Source organism: Lethenteron reissneri, chromosome 35, assembly GCF_015708825.2.
Source record: "Lethenteron reissneri isolate LAM-NWPU_2019-01 chromosome 35, ASM1570882v1, whole genome shotgun sequence".
NCBI classification, from domain to species: domain Eukaryota; kingdom Metazoa; phylum Chordata; class Hyperoartia; order Petromyzontiformes; family Petromyzontidae; genus Lethenteron; species Lethenteron reissneri.
Genome location: NC_083813.1, coordinates 3,930,227 through 3,950,995, shown reverse-complemented (window position 1 = coordinate 3,950,995; position 20,769 = coordinate 3,930,227). Strand labels below are relative to the sequence as shown.

Below are 20,769 nucleotides of genomic sequence, written 5' to 3'. Positions count from 1 at the left end.
GCACAAAAGGAGGTCATAAAACACCTCAGCATTTGACCGCAGCTCTGCATTAATGGAAGTGGTTGTTGCATGCAACTATGTCATAAAACACCTGACAGAATGTCATATTAGCACTGTATTTAACGGACGTTCAATGACTTGCAACTCACTGCTCTGATACTTATCTTTCGCTCGCTGGGGTTGAAAACAATTGGAATTTGATACAATGTCTGCAAAGTAGCAGATAAATGGTTATCGTAGCATAAATTGGAAGTACAAGACTTCTCCACAAATCTGGCTGTCGCCTGATGAAGCTAGTTGTAATTACTGGCGAAACGTCATACTCAGATTGTAAATGTTGTGGCTTGGCTCTCCAACACACTGGTGTGCTGTACTAGTGACGAATTGGCCACGTACCCTTACTAGTTGGCTGTGTCGCGTGGTGGCGGGTTTTTTTAACGACACATTTATATACACTGTAAAAAATGTGACACATTGTTACTTAAAAAAATTATGGCAACAAAGTGACACGTAATATAATTGAGTAGATTTTAAGCACTACAACTTTGAATAAAAAGTGTTGAATAAATTAACTAAAAAATAATAATAAAAAATAAGTACATGGTAATAAAAGCAACAGTTAAAATGTGTTGGATTTAGTAATATGATTCCAAATGATGAGTTATATAGCCTAAAAAAAATTGTGTAAATCCAAATAGATTTTACAAGGAAAAGTGATTTATATTTACTTAATATCTGAGCAATGGTAATTTAGATTTACTAAATATCTGGTGGAATCTGATTAATATTTATTAATGATCTGGGTGAAATTGATTTACATTTACTAATTGTCTGGGTGAAATTGATATAAGCTTACTAAATATCTGGATCAAAATGATTTGGATTTACTAAATAAAATACTTATATTGAATGTCTGTTGCCATACCTTTTCTATTTCTAATCCACCCAATATCATGCCTTCGTGGTGCCACAATTCACTTACGTTAAGTCAACCGATCACCATGAAAAAGATAAGAACCATGAAAAGGACCAGCAGGTTAACATTTATTCGTGCAATTTTGTCTCAACATGTTTATCCAACATATTACAAGTACAAAACAAAGACAGAAATCATGTATGTGTACAATAGGGATACAATACTGGAGGTATTTATAATTTGTGGGCATTACAGGCACAGATTACTTTTTTGGATGTGATTCAAGGTTTAGTCTTTTTAGCACATTTAAATTACGACAATGTTTTAAAAAAATCTGTTTAAAAACTTTCATATTATTTCTTTTTTATATGCGCAAATTGAAATCCTAAGCGCCAATATGTTTTTCAAACAGCTAAAAGAGATTAAAACATCACGTGAATTGACTTGCATTCACTGTACTTATACTAGTAGCCATAATCCACAATCCGGGTGGACCTATCTTTTTTAACATGCATAATTACAGTACAAGCATGGCTTTCTAACAAGTAAACTAGCACAGCCTACAGATGTTCTATGCATCTTACATCTATTCCTTCAGAACAAACACTTGCAATGGCCTAGGTCAGCGTCACATCAGAAGAAAGCACAATGTTAGAACACCCAAGAAACATTAAACAAAAATAAAGATAGCTTTCAATAACAAATCAGTGCATTCTCTGATAGCCTATCAGATGTATAGGCCTATAACGCAGGAACTTTGACAGTCAGACTCAGTTATTAACTCGTTAAGCTCAGTCAAACTGAAGTACTTCTTCTTGGTGAAAATCTGAAAACACAATGCTAGTTCCCTTGGGACTATGCCTTCCAAAAGGTCATGTAGTACATCTGGTGGGTACCCAGACTCAAAATGAAAGTGATTTAATTTATCAGTCAATGGACACGACCGCTTTACGCCAAAGCAATGAGTAACATTTGGATTTTCTCTCAGTTTGCACATGCAAACTATGTTCCTTCTTTGTCCGAGGTGGAAACACTCCGGTCCGCACTTCGTGTGTCTGGTACTCTGAAGAATGTCCAAGACAAAATCTACAGATGTACGGCCCCGTGAAACATTCAACTAGTCCACTGATAGAATGTGCATCGAGATTGTCAGCTACAACACAATGTACTGTCCCTTTAATGTTTTTTCCAACACTGGAAATGAAAATACCTTCCTGTTCTAGAATGACAAGATCCTTCAAGAGTGGTTCCAAAACTGCTCTGTATTCAAACTGTTTGACATCAACAGCTTTGCAAAGTAAAGCTAGGTGTATTGACGTTAATGCAGATTGCAACTTTGTTGGAACATTTGCCAAAACCCAATAAACAGCTGTTATTTTGTGTTTTTTTTCTCGAAGTTCCTAGTGGGTTACACACTTCAAAGTCGTCAACGTAAAGGATTATAGACAGTCTTGTTTCTTCCCCAGCATAAAATACATTTTGCTTGAAGGATTTTCCATCAAAAATTGACTTAATATATCCAGTACTATTTGATTTTCTGGATAAAATTATTTCTGCAATGTCTTCATTCTTCAATACTTCCTGCAAAGTCTGGAGAATAGGCACATATTGAAAGGTCTTGTTCTTTTCAGTATCAATAATATATTCAATGCTATCAACACACTGGAAATGCACCTTAAAATACTTTCTTCTCTTAAAAGCCGAACCAAGTGGACCACCTGCTCCAAGTGCTGTACTAATGGGATGGAAGTTGCACAACTGCTGACAATTCAGTTACAATGGCCTGGTCAACAATACATTTATTCACCTTCAATGTTGAATCTAGTATGTTCCTAACAACTGCAACTGATACTGAAGATGAAATGAACTGAAGGTCTTCAACCAAGGCATCAATGCACTTCACTGAGGCATTATAGATGGTTTCTAGCTTCAGCAGAAGTAAGCCAATTCTTTGAAGAACTAAGTATGATGCACTTTCCTGATCACAATCTAAACTAGTGCCCTCACCATCATTGGCCTCTGGTAAATCAGAATGGTCAACAGTCTGATTATGGCGACTCTCATACACATCTTTCTTAAAATCACTCAAAGAATAGGATTTGTGTCTTTTGCTTTTGTGTTTTAGAAATGTATTGTATATATTTGTCTGAAAGCTGCATCCTTCAAATACACAAAAGACAGTTTCGTGGCTCTTCAGATGATTTCCAATATGCTGAAAGTAGTCCTTCTCTATAGAACAACAAGCATTGCAAACTAATCACTTAAAAACAGAGATGTTTCCTGACCGTAGACTTTCTTCATCTGAATGGTATCTGGACAAATGTGTAACGAAGGGCACTCTGCGTTTTAAATGTGCAAGGGCAACTGTCATATAGGCATGGCTGGGATTGGCCACGACCAAATATTGCGTGTTGTCTGTAATGCTTTAGTAGATTTCCTTTTGTGGCAGACAAAGACTTGCAGATCTTACACTTCCATTCAATAAGCAAAAACCTGAGGCAGAAAAAGGTCCATGTATCAGATGCAAGGCCACCAGGTATCTAATCACATGAGGACAATAGAATCGCATTTACAAGATAATTCTTTATTATTTTTAATATTCAAATTTTCATGCTCAAATTTAGCACATCAACTTCTTGTCACTCACATCATCTAGCTAGCTAGCAACTACACAACAAGCTAGCCACAACGTAAGGGTGACGCTAACTGACTGGTGGCAAGCTAGCTAACGTTAGCATACTGTACGTACATCAACACCAAGATATAATATACTGGAGGTGTAACGGCAGGTACGGGACTTTTGGTTCGGTACACGCTGTGATCCGAATGAATATAGTCTAGTTTTAATCACGCACGTTACTTTTTCGTGTGCGGAACAAAAATTATAGTCTCGTGCTTTTAGTCGAATCAGACTGACTTCCAAAGGCCTAACGTTGTGCTAGTTAATTCTGATATACGTTACAGCCAGTTAAATTGGCATGCTGGTAACATGCAGTAACATAAAACAATGTTCAACTGCTACCACACCTTTGTTAAAAAATTGTTCGCTAAAATAATAAAACATGTCTTACCTTTGGGAGAACGGCGGTCCCTGAAACGTGTCTGTGGAAGAAGATGGTTGACATGCACGTGGCGCGAAAAAATGCCTCCAGTTTGGGCGGGAGTGTAACGTTATTAAATTCAAAAACCTCCCGGTTAGTAAAATTAATCAATTTTTGGCATTTTTGACTTTCCTGATAAAATACAATTAAATTCTACTCAGTTATTGATGGCTGATTTTATTTGAACAAAACTGAGTAAAATACAATTAATAACTAATAGAAAGGTGTTGAATTCAGCTCAATGTGATTCTAAACTACACATAGTCATTATGTTTATGTATAGGCTACTCCTATATATTTACTAAACATTAATTAACCCCAGTCTCGGTTTTTACAGTGTACTTACGCGATCTAACCCAAAAAACCTCTATTATGGAAGCGTAAACTTACCTTTTGATGGACGTGCCGAAGAAATAAATAAAGGCACCAAATGCACTGAGATGCGGCCTAGAATTATTCATTGCCTTCACTTTCTATAAAGATACGCAAAATCGAAAGCGAATTTGCGTAAAAAAAATCATAGCCGTTCAACCTTCTGCATCAGTCAAAAGATCCAGGCACACGTGAATAATAATGATGAGGGTGGGGGAGCATGTGGAGTGACATCACGCGCGGGACACACACACAGACTTGTTTGGCTGGTTATATTAGTTGCTGCGTTGATTTCTTTATTAGCTTTACTTTCCATAAAGAAAGGTCAAAATGAAAGCTAATTTGTTGAAACAAATTTTTGTTTCCGCTCCACCTTCTTCATGTGGAGTGATGTCACTTGTTCATAACCTGTTCATGATTATTCTTAGGGTCTTTCGGTAAAGTCACGTAGATAGGTTCAAAGAAATAACAAAAAAAACTACGACGTTTCGATCGCAACACAAGCGTCCGTCATCTGGCAAAGGAGTTAGCCTCTGAAGGTAAAATGTTTATCAAGGTTTGGGGATGGGCTTGGCCCAAGTGTATCGGCGGCAACCAGGGTCATGGGCAGTGCACCACTGCCAATGCAGCAGCTATGTTAATGTGAGAGATTCGCATGTAAATGTAAGATGCGGCATGTGGAGTGACGTCACCCGCTCATGAATATTAATGAGGGGGGCTGGTGGACGTGGAGTGACGTCACGCGCGTTACACACTGACATTCTTGGCTTATTATAGTAATGAGCCAAGAATGTGTGTGTCCCGCGCGTGACGTCACACCACATGAGGCCCCCCCCCTCATTAATAATCATGAGCGGGTGACGTCACTCCACATGCTGCACCCCTCCCCAATAACCATCAGCGGGTGACGTTACTCCACATGGGGCAACCCCCCCCCCCCTCTCATTAATAATCATGAGCTGAACAATTATTCTATTGAATATTTCAAATTTACTGCAATACAAGCTCGTGATATAAAGTTTATGTGAGAGCCAGGGGCTTATGGGACAACGGGGTCCCGCCATAAGGTTAATTAGCCCAAATGTCGCCTCATATAGATTTTTATGTTTAAGGGACACATTGTTATTGACGAATGTATTCAGTTGCTGTTGTTCCATTTTGACTTAAAACTTTCGTGACTGCAGGAATTCATATTATTTGGTTCTTTCGGTAAAGTCACGTAGATAGAAAAATAATAATAAAAATTAAGTGAAAAACGACCGCTTGTGTTGCGATCGAAACGTCGTGTTTTTTCATGTTTATTTCTGTATTATTTTTATTCACTTTATTATTATGTTTCTATCTACGTGACTTTACCGAAAGAACCAAATAATTTGCTGTTGTTAATTATGCTTCCACACCACATCACGAGATACATTGTTTACCGACAAGTTTGCTAAACAATTGTCCACATCTGTAGGCGGAGCATAACTGGAAAACACTTCAGAATATCTTTCTACGAACGGCAGTTATTGAAGGCATATCGTGGTAATAATGATGGAATAAAGAATCGTGGAAGCGCAGGTTACGGTGCCTTTTGCAAAAATGAACTTTGTAATGAAAATTAGCACAGCAATGCGCTTAGGGAAGACAATTCCAATCAATGCACATCACTTGGCTTTGACGTGGGTCCATAATCTGGAGACACTGACAGGGATGATTTGAAAAAAAAACGCCCATAGAAGCGTAGAGAGGTTCGTGCTTGGCATTACACTGAGAGACAAAAAGGAAACGGATCGGAGAACAAATGCGAATATTGGCTAAGGAATGTAAGCAATACGCATTGGGCAGGACCACATTGCTTGATGGGAAGATGACCGATTGGACGAGATGAGTGATGAAATGGCAGCTCGTGTGCAGGAGCGAGATGGATTTTCGGCATCGCGAGACACTGGGGGGTGGCAACAACGTGGAGAGGCCTTCATCAAGCAGTGGATAGACCATGACTTTGGCATGTAATGTCCGTCGTGTGTTCTGTGTGCACATATTATTACAAGCGGTGGGCAGCAGAGGGCAGTGTAGTACTCCTATACTCCCACAATCAGCATGCTTTCTGCCTTCACCAAATACGCACCACCTCGCGTGGTGATCGATCAACCGACCACCCACAGGCGTGGCGAGGTCCTCATCCAGCAGTGGATTAACAACAGTGGCGTATATGTGATGGTGTGTATGGATTTTGGGCTGTATGTGGGTCGAGATATCATATTCTTAGGTGTTTTCGGTAAAGTCACGTAGGTAAAACATCAAAATTAATAAAAATAATAAAATAAAATAAAGATCACGACGTTCCGAAACGTTCCGAAACGTCGTGATCTTTATTTTATTTTATTATTTTTATTAATTTTGATGTTTTACCTACGTGACTTTACCGAAAACACCTAAGAATATGATTCCTTGCAGTCACGAAAGCTTCAAGTCTAGAATCGAGATATCATTTCAATAGGTGTTTAGGCCACAATTAAGCGACATGGAAAAACTTCCCAAGTGCTTTTCAAGTTCACTAGTTTATTTATTCTTTAATTTATAATGTGGCTTAAATAGGAAACCAATCGAGTCTCACATTAACGGAACTTTGCCACTGTATTCTCTACCCGGAGTTTTGCTTATTGCTTGAAAATGTCTCATGTGCTTTTAGAACGTGCCGTCGTAGAGTAACTTTGTCAACAGCTATAGCACAATCACTTCAGTCGTTTCCTTTACAGTGCTGGAATGATTTATTGCCGGTGTAAGACTCGGGGGTGAAACAGAGTTTGCGAGGAAGGTCACGCACATGTGTTTGTCTTTCGGGTAATTTTATTTTTCATACATCTCTCTTCCTCAAGCACACAGTTGCACGTTCAGTACACGGGGTTCCCGCTCTGGCCAAAAATCCTACTGAAAGTCAGCAACATTTTGGCAGCAGCAATATTTTGATGATTGCTAATTGACTCGGGAAAGCTTCTCTCAGTCTCAAAACTCGATTTTAACGTTTCACCTTTGGGATATTTGGCTCTTCTCTTTCATTGACATTCATCCGGACGAGTCGGTGCTGCCAATGCATCTGCCTTGTAGGCACCAGATGGAAGGTCTTGGCCTGGGCACGGACAGGGCAGGGGCCAGCCAACTGATGGCCCGTGGGCCAAACCGGACACGTGAACTCGTCGAATTAAGTGTTCACTCGTTCCATGGTAAGTGGCCAGGATGCCTCGCAACCTACTACCAAAGTACAACAAGACGTAGCGAATAGTCAATAGAGGCACGATAGATGCTCGCTTATAAAACACAGAAACGAATTCGAGAGGGGAAAAGGGAAGAAGTGGAGACAGTCAAAACACCTTAAACAAAAATCGTGTCGACTCTCTAGATGGGAACTAGAAGCGGTCTGGTGACAAACTACGATCGACTGGTGAAGGGGCCCAATAAATTCTACAAAGATCTGGAGAAAATCCTGCTGCGGGAACGGATGGGTTGGAGTCCACTGGCCGGCGACACCAACTATCAAACACCTGGTTTAGGCAGGTACAAAAACCTCATGTGTTGATGTTAATTATTATAATAGGTTGGCCCCCACTGGACGTAATTGGTATTAGAACGTTAGCAACAATACCACAGCTGGTACTGTGGAGGAGGGACGGGCCACTCCCTAAATATCTGCTGACAAAGAACCACCCTCTCAGAGGAGGCGTCTTGGGAGGACAGAGTATCCAACCCGTAATGCCTGTCGAACGTATGAGACAATATCGAGGTTGCTGCCTTGCAGACGACCTATGACGGAATGTTTGGGGCCCTGGCCCAGTTGGATGCCACGGTTCTGGTAAAATGGAGCCTCAGACCCTTGAGAGGCAGCCTCCCGGTCAATGCATAGCAGCAAGATGCAGGGCCTGAGCCAAACTGAGTTTGACTCAGGCCCTGCATGTCCATAACAAAGTGGCAGATGCAGGGTTGGCAGGTATAACTCCTGCTGGAGGTGAAACGTGGATTCCACCGTTGTTGAGGACCACCTTGTTTGCCTGGAAGTTCATGAACAACAAACTCACGAGCAAAGCCTGAATGTCCCCGATTATTTTTGCCGATGTCATTGCCAGCCAGGAGGAAGAGGATATTTAAAGCCAAAAGATTCCTTGTGACCATCAGCTCTAAGAGCTGTCGTGAGGACGTCCAACATCAATCTTAGTGCCTTGGTGTCATCGTGGTCCAGGAACGCTGAAATTGCCGACAAATCACACCTCGATGGACTATGTTAAACGTAACCCAGCTGGAACTCGTGTTGAGATGAATTGCATTTACAGTGCTGAAAGATTGCAGGACAGGGGATCAATCACTGGCCCTGACACCACGCAGAAAAGGTCCCCGAGTAAGAGGCCCTGACTGTGGAAGGCCGTATAGACTGTTGTACTTCAATGGAGACTCCCCGGTGAGAGAACCTTAGCCTTGCAATATCCATGATTCTAGATTTGAAGTTTTCGTGACTGCAAGGATCCATACTCTTTGGTTTTTTTGGTAAAGTCACGTAGGTGAAAAATTGAAATAAATAAAATCACGACGTGTCGGAGGCAACACAAGCTTCCGTCTTCAGGTGGAACCGTCACAGCAAAATTACTGTATCAAGTGATAAGCTGACTTCTTGTCTCGTTGTCTGTTAAAACTCTAACAGATACAGTAATTTTGCTGTGATGGTTCCACCTGAAGACGGAAGCTTGTGTTGCCTTCGAAACGTCGTGATTTAATTTTTTTTAATTTTTTACCTACGTGACTTTACCGAAAAAAGACAAAGAGTAATATCCATGATACAGTGGAATTACAACTCTAGACACATTGATGCCCTGTTGATGCAGTAGCAGGTCGTCCCATCTTGGGAGCTTCCATTGTGGCTATACCAGTTTCCAGAATGTAAAAAATACGTGTAATAAAAAAAAATTTCTATATGGTAGAGAAACGCATGGAAAGTGACATCATATTTTTGGAATAAAACCGAAACATTTTCGTGATGATACAAGATTTTGTATCTCGGTTCAGTTGTATATTTTAGCATTCAATCTGTATCTTTAAATGTAAACGACACTAATTATAGCCATTTGATGCCACTTCATATTAAAAATAAAAGTTCAATGGTTAATATTTTACGTAATTAAGATATAAAACGTAATGCATTACAATAAAAGTTAGGATACACTAAATCTGGAAATAAAAATGAAATCTTTAAACCCAAATCCTAACATCCCCCCAAACATCTGAATACCATTCCAAAAATACTTTTAAACGGAATTTCACTTGACTCATACACATGTGTGTTGTCTGCATTAAATCAAGAAACACAAAAATCTCAAAAATACGAAAGTTATTATTTTTATTTTCTTTTATTACGTAGACGTACAGGATGAGAACATAAAATTCATTCTCCTTTGGCATCAATAATAGTAACATTTTTTGCACTAATATGTACAGGAAGGTACGTTCAGATATATATCCCTGATTTAGCTCTTCACATTAGGACATCAATAATCACCCGCGTTGCATTAAAATTAGGAATCACATTGATACACTGGCTATGAAATTAGCCAATGCATCACACAAACTGGCTTGCGCTAACTAATCTAAGGTTTATTGGTTATTTAACAAACTTAAGCAGTTTAGAAAAAATAACAAACGTAAAAAGATGTTAACATAAAAAATATAATCCATTGTGCACACGTAACGTGTTGCAGGCTAGGCATCACATGACCCATTGTGGTCTCGATGCATGTGGAAGGTGACGTGTGTACGCAACGTGTACACATTAGACACGTGTGTACACGTAGGCACGTGTAGGCCATGCATGCACACGGAGTACGGAGTGCACACATTATTAGCATGTACACTTAAGGCACAGAGGAGACATTCGTGTTTTCTACATTTAGTATACAAAGAGCATGTACACATGGCACACACGTCATGGCCTGTACACGTATGGATGACATGGGTGCGACAGATGATGCACGAATAACACACAGCATGTACACATAGGGCACGCACATGACATGTACACACGAGCAAAGACAAAGATCCCCCGTATAGCCTGAGACTGTTGGGGCATGTGCCGTTAGTGAGCACCTATTAAGACCGACACGGCACACGAAACGGTGGGTGGCCAGCACCATGACCGGCCGCCTTTCTGTCCCCAATGCTGACATTTACACACCCTCACCAGGTAGTAATTTAAGGCTAAGTCGACCTAGGGGAGGCACAGGACCGATTCAGATATTTGCCACGGATATTGGCCACGAGCGGAATCGAACTTGGATAGCCAGGTTCGTTGCAAAGTGCAGCGTTAACCAATGCGCCACCGCTCCCCCTCCTGTGTGTACGTAAGTATGCACACACATACGTACAACGCAGCATGTAAGACACAGAGGTAAGGAAAGCACACCATTTTTTTCTCACATTGACTCAGGCTTGGTTTCGCTGGAGACGAGCCATGCAAAGTGTGTACAGATTAACACCCTACGCCCAGTATAACACAGTACATGGTCTTATGGTTAAGGGCGTGAGACCAATGTTTTAGGAATGGGATCGGTAAAAGGGCCACATTTGTTAATGTATTTCTTTAATAGAGCAACGCTCCACACCATGGCACGTGTGGTTCCACGAGTTGCAGGAATGTAGATCGAGGCTTTAGTCCTCTCGTCTCTAAATTATTGGCAACAAAACCTAAAACAATTGCTTTTGATTTAATGCGATTTTAGGAATCAAAAGGCCGCAAATGTGTGTGTGTTTTTAAGTGTCATTGTTATTTCCCAGCAGTTGCAAATATCACAGCAGCCTGCCACGACGGACGCGGTTCGTGAGAGGGTAAAATAATCCACAGGTACCATGCTGATTGTGAGATGACATTTGTTTGATGTCACATTCCCAAAACATTTTTCAACCACCCCTTTTATAACAACTCCACATTATAAATAAACCCGATAATTCCAAACGTTCTGCGTGAATCTCTTTTGTTTTTTAAACGCAGGATTTTGCAATTAACCAGCCGGTTTCATTTCATCGAACAAGTGGTTCGGTTTAAATAAACTACTTGCAATGTTCTGATTGAAAACACAAGACAATTTATGTATATATATTAAAAACAGTTTAATGCCTTTTCAATCTTTTCCTTCTGTTACACACAAACATTTCCTATCCTATATTCCCATCTAAAAATCTCTGCGTCCCGAAATTATTACGTCTAAACCCCTATCCATCATTTGGTTCAATGTACATCGCTTCACATAATAACATTTTGTATGGGATTTTCCGTTCCACCCTCAGCGGTGACGGCCTGCCCCCTTATGGGAGCACCCAGGCGTAGAGGTGAGCAGTGCTCGCTGTGGCAACGGGCCACTCGAGATGCGGCCACACGTGGCAGGGGCAACACTGAGCAATGCCGCTGCTGGGAGGTTCTTCGATAAGTCTGTGGCCTGACAAAAGCAAAGGCTGACCTTGATTTCACGATGTTATGTTTCTACATTGCGCTTGCTTGGTCCGTGCACGTTTGAAGGATTTAATCCCCTTTTGTGAGAACTCTTAAGCATTGCTCCTCAAATCACTTCCTTGCCACTGGGAAAAATGAATTTCTCCGCAAGTTTTTTCTTCACTGTGGGCACGTGTCGAAGTCACTGGAGGGCAGGTCTGGCGAGTATGGATCTTTACAGACTTCTCTGGCTCTTGATGACTTCTACCATTTCGAATGTGCTTCTGCGGCCGTCTGGAACGCTCTTCCTTCCGATATTAGGAAGCCACTGTAGCTATGCACTTTTAAATCATCTAGATTGAAAACTCATTTGTTTGGAACGAATTTTTGTGTTTGGTTTTGTTGTCCATCTCCCGCACTTCCCATCACAGCGTGTTTGGCTGCGTACGGTGCAAAAGAAGTTCAACGCAGACATTTACCTATCCAAAAAAAGTGTTGCAAAAATATAAAAAAGCAACCCAGAGTTATTCTATTGTTGTTAGGTTTGGTAATCCTTGTTAAAAAATATTGTACTTTTAACTGAACATTTAGTCCTTGTTATAGCACCGCTCATTCTACGTCACTTCAGGGACTTGTACATCGCCGCTTCACATTCCTCTCTTCAAGCTTGCAACGCACACAAGTCATGAAATGATCCTCTTGATGGTGAATCCCAACTTTGTAAAACAAAGCTTTAAAAAATAAAATTAAAACACAAACCAAGACAGAAAACGTAGTGGCATTCAATAAATCCACGCTACTCGACATTTATGCACACACGGTATGTATATAAAAAAAATTACATCAAAATACGCGACGGCAATAATGGAAAATGAAATGGCAGACGATTGTAATAGCACGAAATAAAAACTACAATTTTCTAATACAATTTGTAATTCTCTTAACTACGATTCACATACTCGATTAAGAGAGGCAATTACACCAATGCAGCCACTGCAGCTCTCACACCTGCCCATCAAATGTGGAACGTTGGGCCAAATTGGAACCCAACCCCTTGGGCCAACGGGTGCTAACCACGCTCCAACATTGGCCCCCCGAGGTCACGTGCTTTCTGGGCCCTTGCCACCTCGGTTCAAGTAAAGGTACAATGGCTTTCGCGAACGCTCCAAGCTGGCAGTATCCTCGTGCGAGATATTAATCACGGGTGTCTCGTCTCCCAAACCGCCGAAAACGTATATCTCCACTTAGCTGCTGTTCCTTCTGCTGTAGAAACAAAGACAACAACATTCTATTCCACTCTTCAGCGTCTGCGTTGTAATGCCAGCCAGAAGAATAACTTAAAAAAAACTTTAAAATGTGTTGATTTTGCTTTAGCGTTGTAATGTTTCGTTTTTTTTGTGTGTGCGTAAGTTTATATTTTACTGTACCTGAGTATCACAGTTTCAGGCATTAAAAATATTGATACAAAACATGAAGATTAGGTTTGATCATTCGTACCACGTTACTGAATTTATTTAAGGCTATGAGAGGCACGACCAGGATGCGGGTCAGTTTGAAGCAGCTGGATTCCCAATCATGCGAAGACGAGTTTAAAAGCCCAACCAGGGCTAACTCAACCAATCATCATCATTACTCCAAGGTCAGTAAAATGAGCACCTACCGGGCGAGAACGAACCACTTGTGAAATTGTTGTCTGTCCTGTGGAACTTACACACACGGCCCAAAACCACCGTCAGAGTCGGCATCCTGATTGCCTAAACACGCTCATGACACAGCAAGACGACGCAAATTACCCATTTTATATTTCAATACAGGAATAAAAAAAATAAAACAAAGTTTGACGAAAACGGTACCAAAGTTGCAGTCGGGCGTTGGGTAACGTCTCGTCATCACAGTGGGAACTGCACTCGACCGTGCTCGTAAACTTCTCTCGCTCGCAGACACCCACACGAACGGGCGTGCGGGCGAGAGCGTGCACCCTGCCCACTCGGCCCAGTGAGGGGCTTTCTCTTAGCTGAGGGCTTCTCGCTTGAGGCCGCTGCCGTGGCTGAAGACGTGCGCTGCGCTGGGGGTCACGGGGCTGCCCCCCATCGTGTGCAGGTGGCGGAACTGCTCCGCGCCGGCCCTCGTGCCCGGCGGAGGCACCGACGACGGCGGCGAGGGGTGCGGCGTCTCCGGCGACGACGCTGCCGGGGAACATCGGGGCCAGCTCGTGACACAGGGCGCCGGACCGTTTGTTTACATTGTTTACATTGTGCACAGCGGTCACTCGTGGAAACGATAACCAGGCTGTGTACTCATCTTCTTGGTTCTTTCGGTAAAGTCATGTAGAAGGGAAGTAATGTTTTATTTTTATTATTTTATTACTTCCCTTCTACGTGACTTTACCGAAAGAACAAAGAAGATGAATCCCTGCAGTCACGAAAGCTTTAAATCGAGGCTGTGTACTGTTTAATATAATTTAGTAGATGTACCCTCACATGCACCTCCGATTAGCACGGTTGGCTACGTAATGTGGTAAAGAATTTCGACATACAGAAATTGCTTAAAAATGCAAAAAACTAAACTATTTGTCGAAACTATTTTAATTTTACCAGGGAAGGCCCACTAAGCTATGTAGCTTTTTATTTAGAAGCGACCTGACCACAAATGATAGCTCAACAAAGTGGCTTATCACGTGGAAATGTATAGCAGCCAAATACTCGACACACATGATGTTGATTCTAAATATGGAGGGAAAAACAGGAGGACCCGGAGAAAAATCCACGTGACCACGGGGAGAGAAAACACGCAAACTCCAAATTTACAGGTGTCAGGGTTGGGGTCGAACCCATGACCTCCTGTAAACCAGGCGAGGCGGTTAACATCGGCAGGCGGGGAGTGCGGGCGAGGACCATCGGCGCCGAGCGTGTGTGCGCGGTGCAGTGTGAGCAGCTCACTCCACTCACAGACTTGGCCGTTGGGCATGAGGCCGTGCGGCAGCGTGGTGCTCATGATGACCTGGCCGCCCATGTGCTCGGGGTTCAGGTGGGAGGAGGGGTGCTGCACGTGCGGGTGCTGCAGCTCGTTCGCCGCCCCTGCGCACGCGGTCACAATCGGTGCCCCTCCGGTTAGACCCGAGCAGAGCCGGCTCGTGGGAGCAACGTGGTGCACGCGTGCGTGTCGCACGGGGTATTTGAGTGCGCGTGAGCGCGTGTGTGCGCACACGCACAGACGCACGTGCGTGTCGCACGGGGTATTTGCGCGCGCGCGCTTGAGGGATCACGTGTGTGTGCGCGTGTATGGATGTGCACGTGCGTGCGAGTGCAGGGTATTTGCTCGCCTGCGTGAGTGTGCGTGTGTGCATGCACAGACTGTGCGCGTGCGTACGAGCACAGGGCGCTCACGCGCACGCGCGTACGTCCACGCTCGTCCGCTCGCTCCTCACCTCCGAGCAGCATCTCCTGCAGCAAGCTGTCGACGCGCACGACGCTGAGGAGCCGCGCCAGCTGGATCTGCTCGATCATCTGCCACGCGAGGCTCTGCAGCGTGGGCAGCAGCAGCAGCAGCTGGCCAAAGCGCCCGCGCGACTCGTACTGCCGGTCCGTCACGTAGTCTTCCAGGCTCAGCTGCGCCTGGAAGCGCACGTTGCGGATCCGCTCGGGGTCGCGGAGGCCCTTGGCGTCTGCCGGGCGGACAGCGGAGGGGGGGGGGGGGGTGGGAGGTCGCAAGGGGAAGAGGACGACGGTTAACCCTCCTTGCCGAGCGGCGCGGTGAACGAAGCACGCGGCTCGCGACTGGAAGGTCGTGACTTCAAATCCTGATCCGGCGTCGACTCACTTTACCGTCAGCTCTCACACAACTGTGGCGAACGTATTACTGTCCCATGTGGCGATCGACTCGCAATCAGAAGGTTAAACCCCAGCCAGGAGAGCTGGACTCGGCACATCATCACCATCCACCTCTGTGTGGCTGTTAAAAAGAGTACTGCTTTGTGGGGGAGTCAACAGCAGTCATTGCACGGACAGACTGGCCCCTCATCTCATGGGAAATTGTATACCGCTGGCTTCTGGCTGTCTCAGGAAAGAAGGCTCACTCAACACTTGTTTAATTCAGGGATACACTTTGACTTCAGTTTGAATGTTGATCTGACCACGGGTGGCCAAGGGAGCTCATGCTGCTGCTGTTATAGTTTGAATAATTGGGCCTAGGAATAAGCAGCTGTTCTCAAAATGTTCCAGCGACCACTTGACCACCATAATCATCATCAGCCACGATAAATCCACTGCTGGACGAAGGCCTCCCCCAAGTTGTCCCCAATTAATGTTTTATTCCACCCAGCCCCTGCACATGAACCCATTTCATCGTTCCATTTCCTCAGTAGAAATCCTACAGGGCGCGTTCCGCTCCTTGGCTGCCACTCCGTTATTATTCTCAACCATCGGTCCATCTTCCCTTCGAGCCGTGACGCGTCCTGCCCAAGCCCGCTGAGTTTTCTGAAAAGTTTGAATTGTGTCTTTGACCTCAATTACGTAGCCATTTATTTCCCGGAGCATGTGCACGCCACCATTAATCACTGCTTCTGAAGTCGAATTAGTCGGCAGCTCCGTGAAATTAAAACGACAAGAGGAAAGGCAAAATGAGATTGATTAGCATTCCACTGCTGATAGAGCACTGACCCTAACATAACACACAGACACAACGAAGACACCTTAATTTCCTGCTTTTGTTGTTGTTGCTGTTATTATTCGTCTGAGCGAGCTCACTGCCAGCTCACTGAACCGGCACAAAATCCACAACCAGCTGGGTTGACATGGAGCTAGAATCACTGAACTCACAATTGTGAGAGTGTGAGTTTAAACATCCAAGTTGGAGACCGACTCTTGCCATTTTCAGAATCAGAATCTTTATTTAGACTGGAGGAAACCGATGAGCTATGAAGCCCTTTTTTAACAGATGTCCAGATGTCTTTCAGAGGTTATTAACATGAGTTCCACCACGTGGCCAGGTCAACACTGGATATCTTTTGATATCCAGACCGCTCCCTGCAATAGGCTAGAGGAATGTGGAATTTTCACCACCAATTGGTAAGGGCAATAACCCCCATTCTCAATTAACCAAGGAGACACCTTGACTCTGACTTTAATAAAAAAAACAGTGAAAGTTACTTGAGTGTTTTTTTTTATCGCGGTTGGTGAGCTCGGGCCCAGAGGCTCAAAACACCAAGCGTCCAGCAACAAACAGCACCTTTGAAGGTTTACTAGATCAGAGTTAATGTCTTGAACTGAGAAAGTTTACAAGAACTTGGGAAAAGAGACGATGGGAGTTGACCATTGAGAATATGCCAAGTAGACAGAGAGCTGTTATTTCCCTGCAGCATCGTGGTTGGACATGGTGTGGATGATACAAAACAGTCAATCTGCCAGGCCGAGGCCTCAACATGGGTGCAGGAAACAATGAGTGAAGCTCACGGGAAGAGTAACCATAGTAGTAAAGATAGCAGAGCGATACTATTGGTGAACAAGTGACAGATCATCATCGGTCAAGCTGAGGCGTCGACCGTCGATGGACGCATCCGTGCTCGCTCCGCTCACCAGGGTCGAAGAACACCACAGCCTTGAGGCAAGCGAACTCGTTGTCGTCGATCTGCAGTTCCTGGAAGGGCACCACGAGCTCATCCAGGACACGGCACGCCACGCGGCCCACGTCTGCCTCCGGGCATGAACGAGCCAGGATGTGCCCATCGCCTGCCGCACAAACAAAGCAAAGGCAAAGATCCCACATATAGCCTTAACAGACTGTAGGGTCAAGTGCTGTTAGCGAGCACCTATGAAGGCCGGCACAGCACATGAGGGGGTGGATGGCCAGCACAACGTCCGACCGCCTTTGTCTCCCTAGTGGTGATGTTTACACATCTGACCAGGTACTCATTTGAGGCCGAGTCGACCCAGGGGAGGCCCGGGACCGCTTCAGATAATCGTCACTGGTGTTGGCCGTGAGCGGAAATTTAACCCAGGTCGGCAGGTTCGTAGTGCAGTGCGCTAACCGCTACACTACCGCTCCCCACACGCGCACCCACCACCGATGCCATTTAATTGTTTGTGTGTTGCCGCATTCGATTGTTCACTGGTTTAGTAAATTGTTCATTTATTTGTTTGTTTGTTTCGCTGCTTTTATCCTCTCATATTCTACTGGATCGTGAGCCACGGTGGCTAGGAGATGTTAACTGCCTCACCCGGTATACAGGAGGTCGTGGGTTTGATCCCGACCCTAACGCCTTTATATTTGGAGTTTGCATCTTCTCCCCGTGGTCGCGTGGATTTTTCCGCGGGTCCTCCAGTTTTTCCCTCCACATTAGAAACGTGCCTTTAGAGTATTGGGCTGCTATACATTTCCACATAAGCCACTTGGTTGAGCTATCATTTGTGGCCAAGTCGCTTCTGAAAAAGAGCTGTATAGCTCAGTGGGCCTTGCCTGGTGTAGTAAAACACATAGTTGAGTTTTAGTTGAGAGTGTTGTGATCACTTTGTCCCGCTGCCCGTGGAATTTTGTGGAGTAAAGTGCTCAATTTTAAATGGGGATAGACAGGCCACCAGACACAGAGACAGACGGGCAGGCCTACTGAAAACAGAAACACAGAACAGATGGAAAGAGAGGCAGACGGACAGACAAACAGGGAGATATGCAGGCAAGCAGGAACATAGGCAGGCCAACACACAGACAGAAACACAGACAAACTGGCCAGCAGACAAAGAGACAGAGTGACAATAGCGACTGCCTAACGCAAACAAACATGCCCCAAACACGTCTTAAGAAAGTTGATGCTGGGCAATGCTCAGCAGCAGAGGCGCGGAAACGAACAAATGGCAGTCAGTGGCTCTCCTCAACGCCATGAACCTCTCTTCGACCGGACCCTGTCCGCGTGCCGGCTGGGCGCGACGCGCTGGAACGTACCCAGCAGCAGGACGTCCTTGTAGGTCATGGAGCGCTTGGCCACGCCCAGCAGGAGATGCTCTCCCGCGTGGGCCCTCAGCAGTGCCACCTGCAAGACGCCGAGAGAAGGGAGCGCGCGACACGTCAGGCGTGCTATGCGGCCGGGCGGGCGCGAGTGGGGGCTTCACTGCCGCTTGCCGCAGAGGTCCACGTCATCGGGTTCCGGGGCTATCCCCCGGTACATCCTGTCCCGTTCCAATGACGTGCGTGTACGTCATACATTTTTCTTCTGATTCCAAACATATGTGTACGTCACCGGAATGGAACCAGAAGAAAAACTTAAATAAAATAACTTTTTCGTACCGAGGCTCCCACAAGGTCATCATTGCGGGATGGCGTGTGGCACAGTTTGGCGCCAGCCATCATAGAGTGCGGTCGTGTCGCTACAGTTCTCTGCGGTGAGTACAATGTCTCTAAAGGCAGCGGCGCTACGCCTCTCTTAATAAAATTAATGCCGAGCCGCTTGCGCCTCCCGAGATTCAGCGGTGAACGGGACCCACCCTGCAACTTGCAGACGTCTCGGAATGGTAAAAGGTTAATACTACGGGTGTGTTCACAAAAACACCACGGCATCTGCTTCACGACGGACGCTGGAGAATGCCGCGAGGTTATTGTAAAGAAAGTAGGCCATGCGTGCGGTCACGGTACAAATTTGCTCTATTGGGAGAACACAGAGCTCGTGAGGTGTGTCGGTTTGATATACTTTGCGGGCGATGACATAATCCGAGGAACAATGATAACGCAGAAGGACAGATGAACAGCAGACAGACACATGCAGATAGACGGGCATGGACAAATAACAGAGGGACATTAACACACAGGCGGACAGCCTGAAATACCTATAGACAGCAGACAGACACAGGGAGGGCCCACAGACTGCATATATTGGAGGGAGAGTGCGGCACGTCTGATCGAATGAGCGAATGCACCGAGCTGGGACGACGGGGTGGATCCCGCAAGCATCGCTCACCTGGTCGTCCAGCAGCAGCTCGCAGAACACGGGCAGGTACTTGGCCCACTCGACGAGCACCAGCAGCTGCTGCTTGATGGACTCGCAGATGTCCTGGATGCTAGCCACCTGCTTCAGGCTCAGGTCGCCGGAGCCCCCGACCATCGGGGGCATGAACTGCGCACGGCGGTCGCACACAAGAGCAGCGTTAGTGCTCGACCGCCAGATGCCGAGGGTAACTGAGAGGATGGACCCTCTGATCCAAGGATTACCACGATCGCGCCTCCTTGTGTATCGAGGAATAACTGAATCTCAAGGCTCTCTGCCAGGAGGGTCCTGCATTGGCGTCTTGGGCCAATGATATTAACGGGTGTTTGCCTCGTGGGAGGAGAAACTCTACGCATATAAGGGGTAGTAATTCTCAAACACCACACGGATAGACTCAAGATTCCATGACTGGACTTTCCCTTCGCAGCTCAAACCCTCGAACCGCATCAGGACAGGACAGCATACATCTTTACCAAATTGATGGATTGATAATATACTCCCCTGTGTAGCATCCTGGGAAATTAAATTAATGGACCTCCAATTTTAACCTCCACATATTAAATAATAATCAATATATTCCAGTCTATCGACCTTCTGGTTTCCAGACTTAGGCTAACCAGCAGAATTTGCTTCGAGCGGCTGCGATGGATCCGACAGGCCGATCTGTTGGCCGACTTGACTGACCGACTGAATTTCGACGGTGGCCCTGGGCTCCCGTCAAGCGTCGGCCGAGGCCGGCGCAAGCCGCAGCACCCGCTCTGGGTGGCACAGAGGGAGCGTGCGCGGAGCCCCCGCCCCCCCTCACCTGTCGAGAGAGTGACTCGGCCTGCACGAACGTGTTGATGGAGGGCGACGTGGCGTCGTCCTGGCTGTTCCGCCGAGTGCTGATCCTGTCACGCTCGTTTTGTACTGCTGCAGGGTGTGGGGAGTGAGAGCAATAAGGGGTTCGGGTGGATGGATG

General features: G+C 45.2%; 1 protein-coding gene across 9 annotated transcripts in view; it reads right to left on the bottom strand.

Moving 5' to 3' along the window:
* Window positions 1-9,770: 9,770 nt before the first annotated feature.
* LOC133350825 (hepatocyte nuclear factor 4-gamma-like) overlaps window positions 9,771-20,769 on the bottom strand; it is an 83,334-nt gene continuing 72,335 nt past the window's right edge. For 6 of the 9 annotated variants that reach the window (XM_061565593.1, XM_061565594.1, XM_061565591.1 and 3 more), the window contains 7 exons: window positions 20,614-20,720; window positions 19,782-19,937; window positions 18,773-18,860; window positions 17,413-17,565; window positions 15,267-15,503; window positions 14,779-14,916; window positions 9,771-14,025 (listed from right to left, as the gene is read on the bottom strand). In XM_061565593.1, the coding sequence (XP_061421577.1) occupies window positions 13,850-14,025; window positions 14,779-14,916; window positions 15,267-15,503; window positions 17,413-17,565; window positions 18,773-18,860; window positions 19,782-19,937; window positions 20,614-20,720 (1,055 nt within the window). In that variant the 3' untranslated portion in view covers window positions 9,771-13,849. The remainder of the gene's footprint in view (window positions 14,026-14,778; window positions 14,917-15,266; window positions 15,504-17,412; window positions 17,566-18,772; window positions 18,861-19,781; window positions 19,938-20,613; window positions 20,721-20,769) is intronic. The other 3 variants (XM_061565588.1, XM_061565590.1, XM_061565587.1) reach the window with 2 other exon arrangements.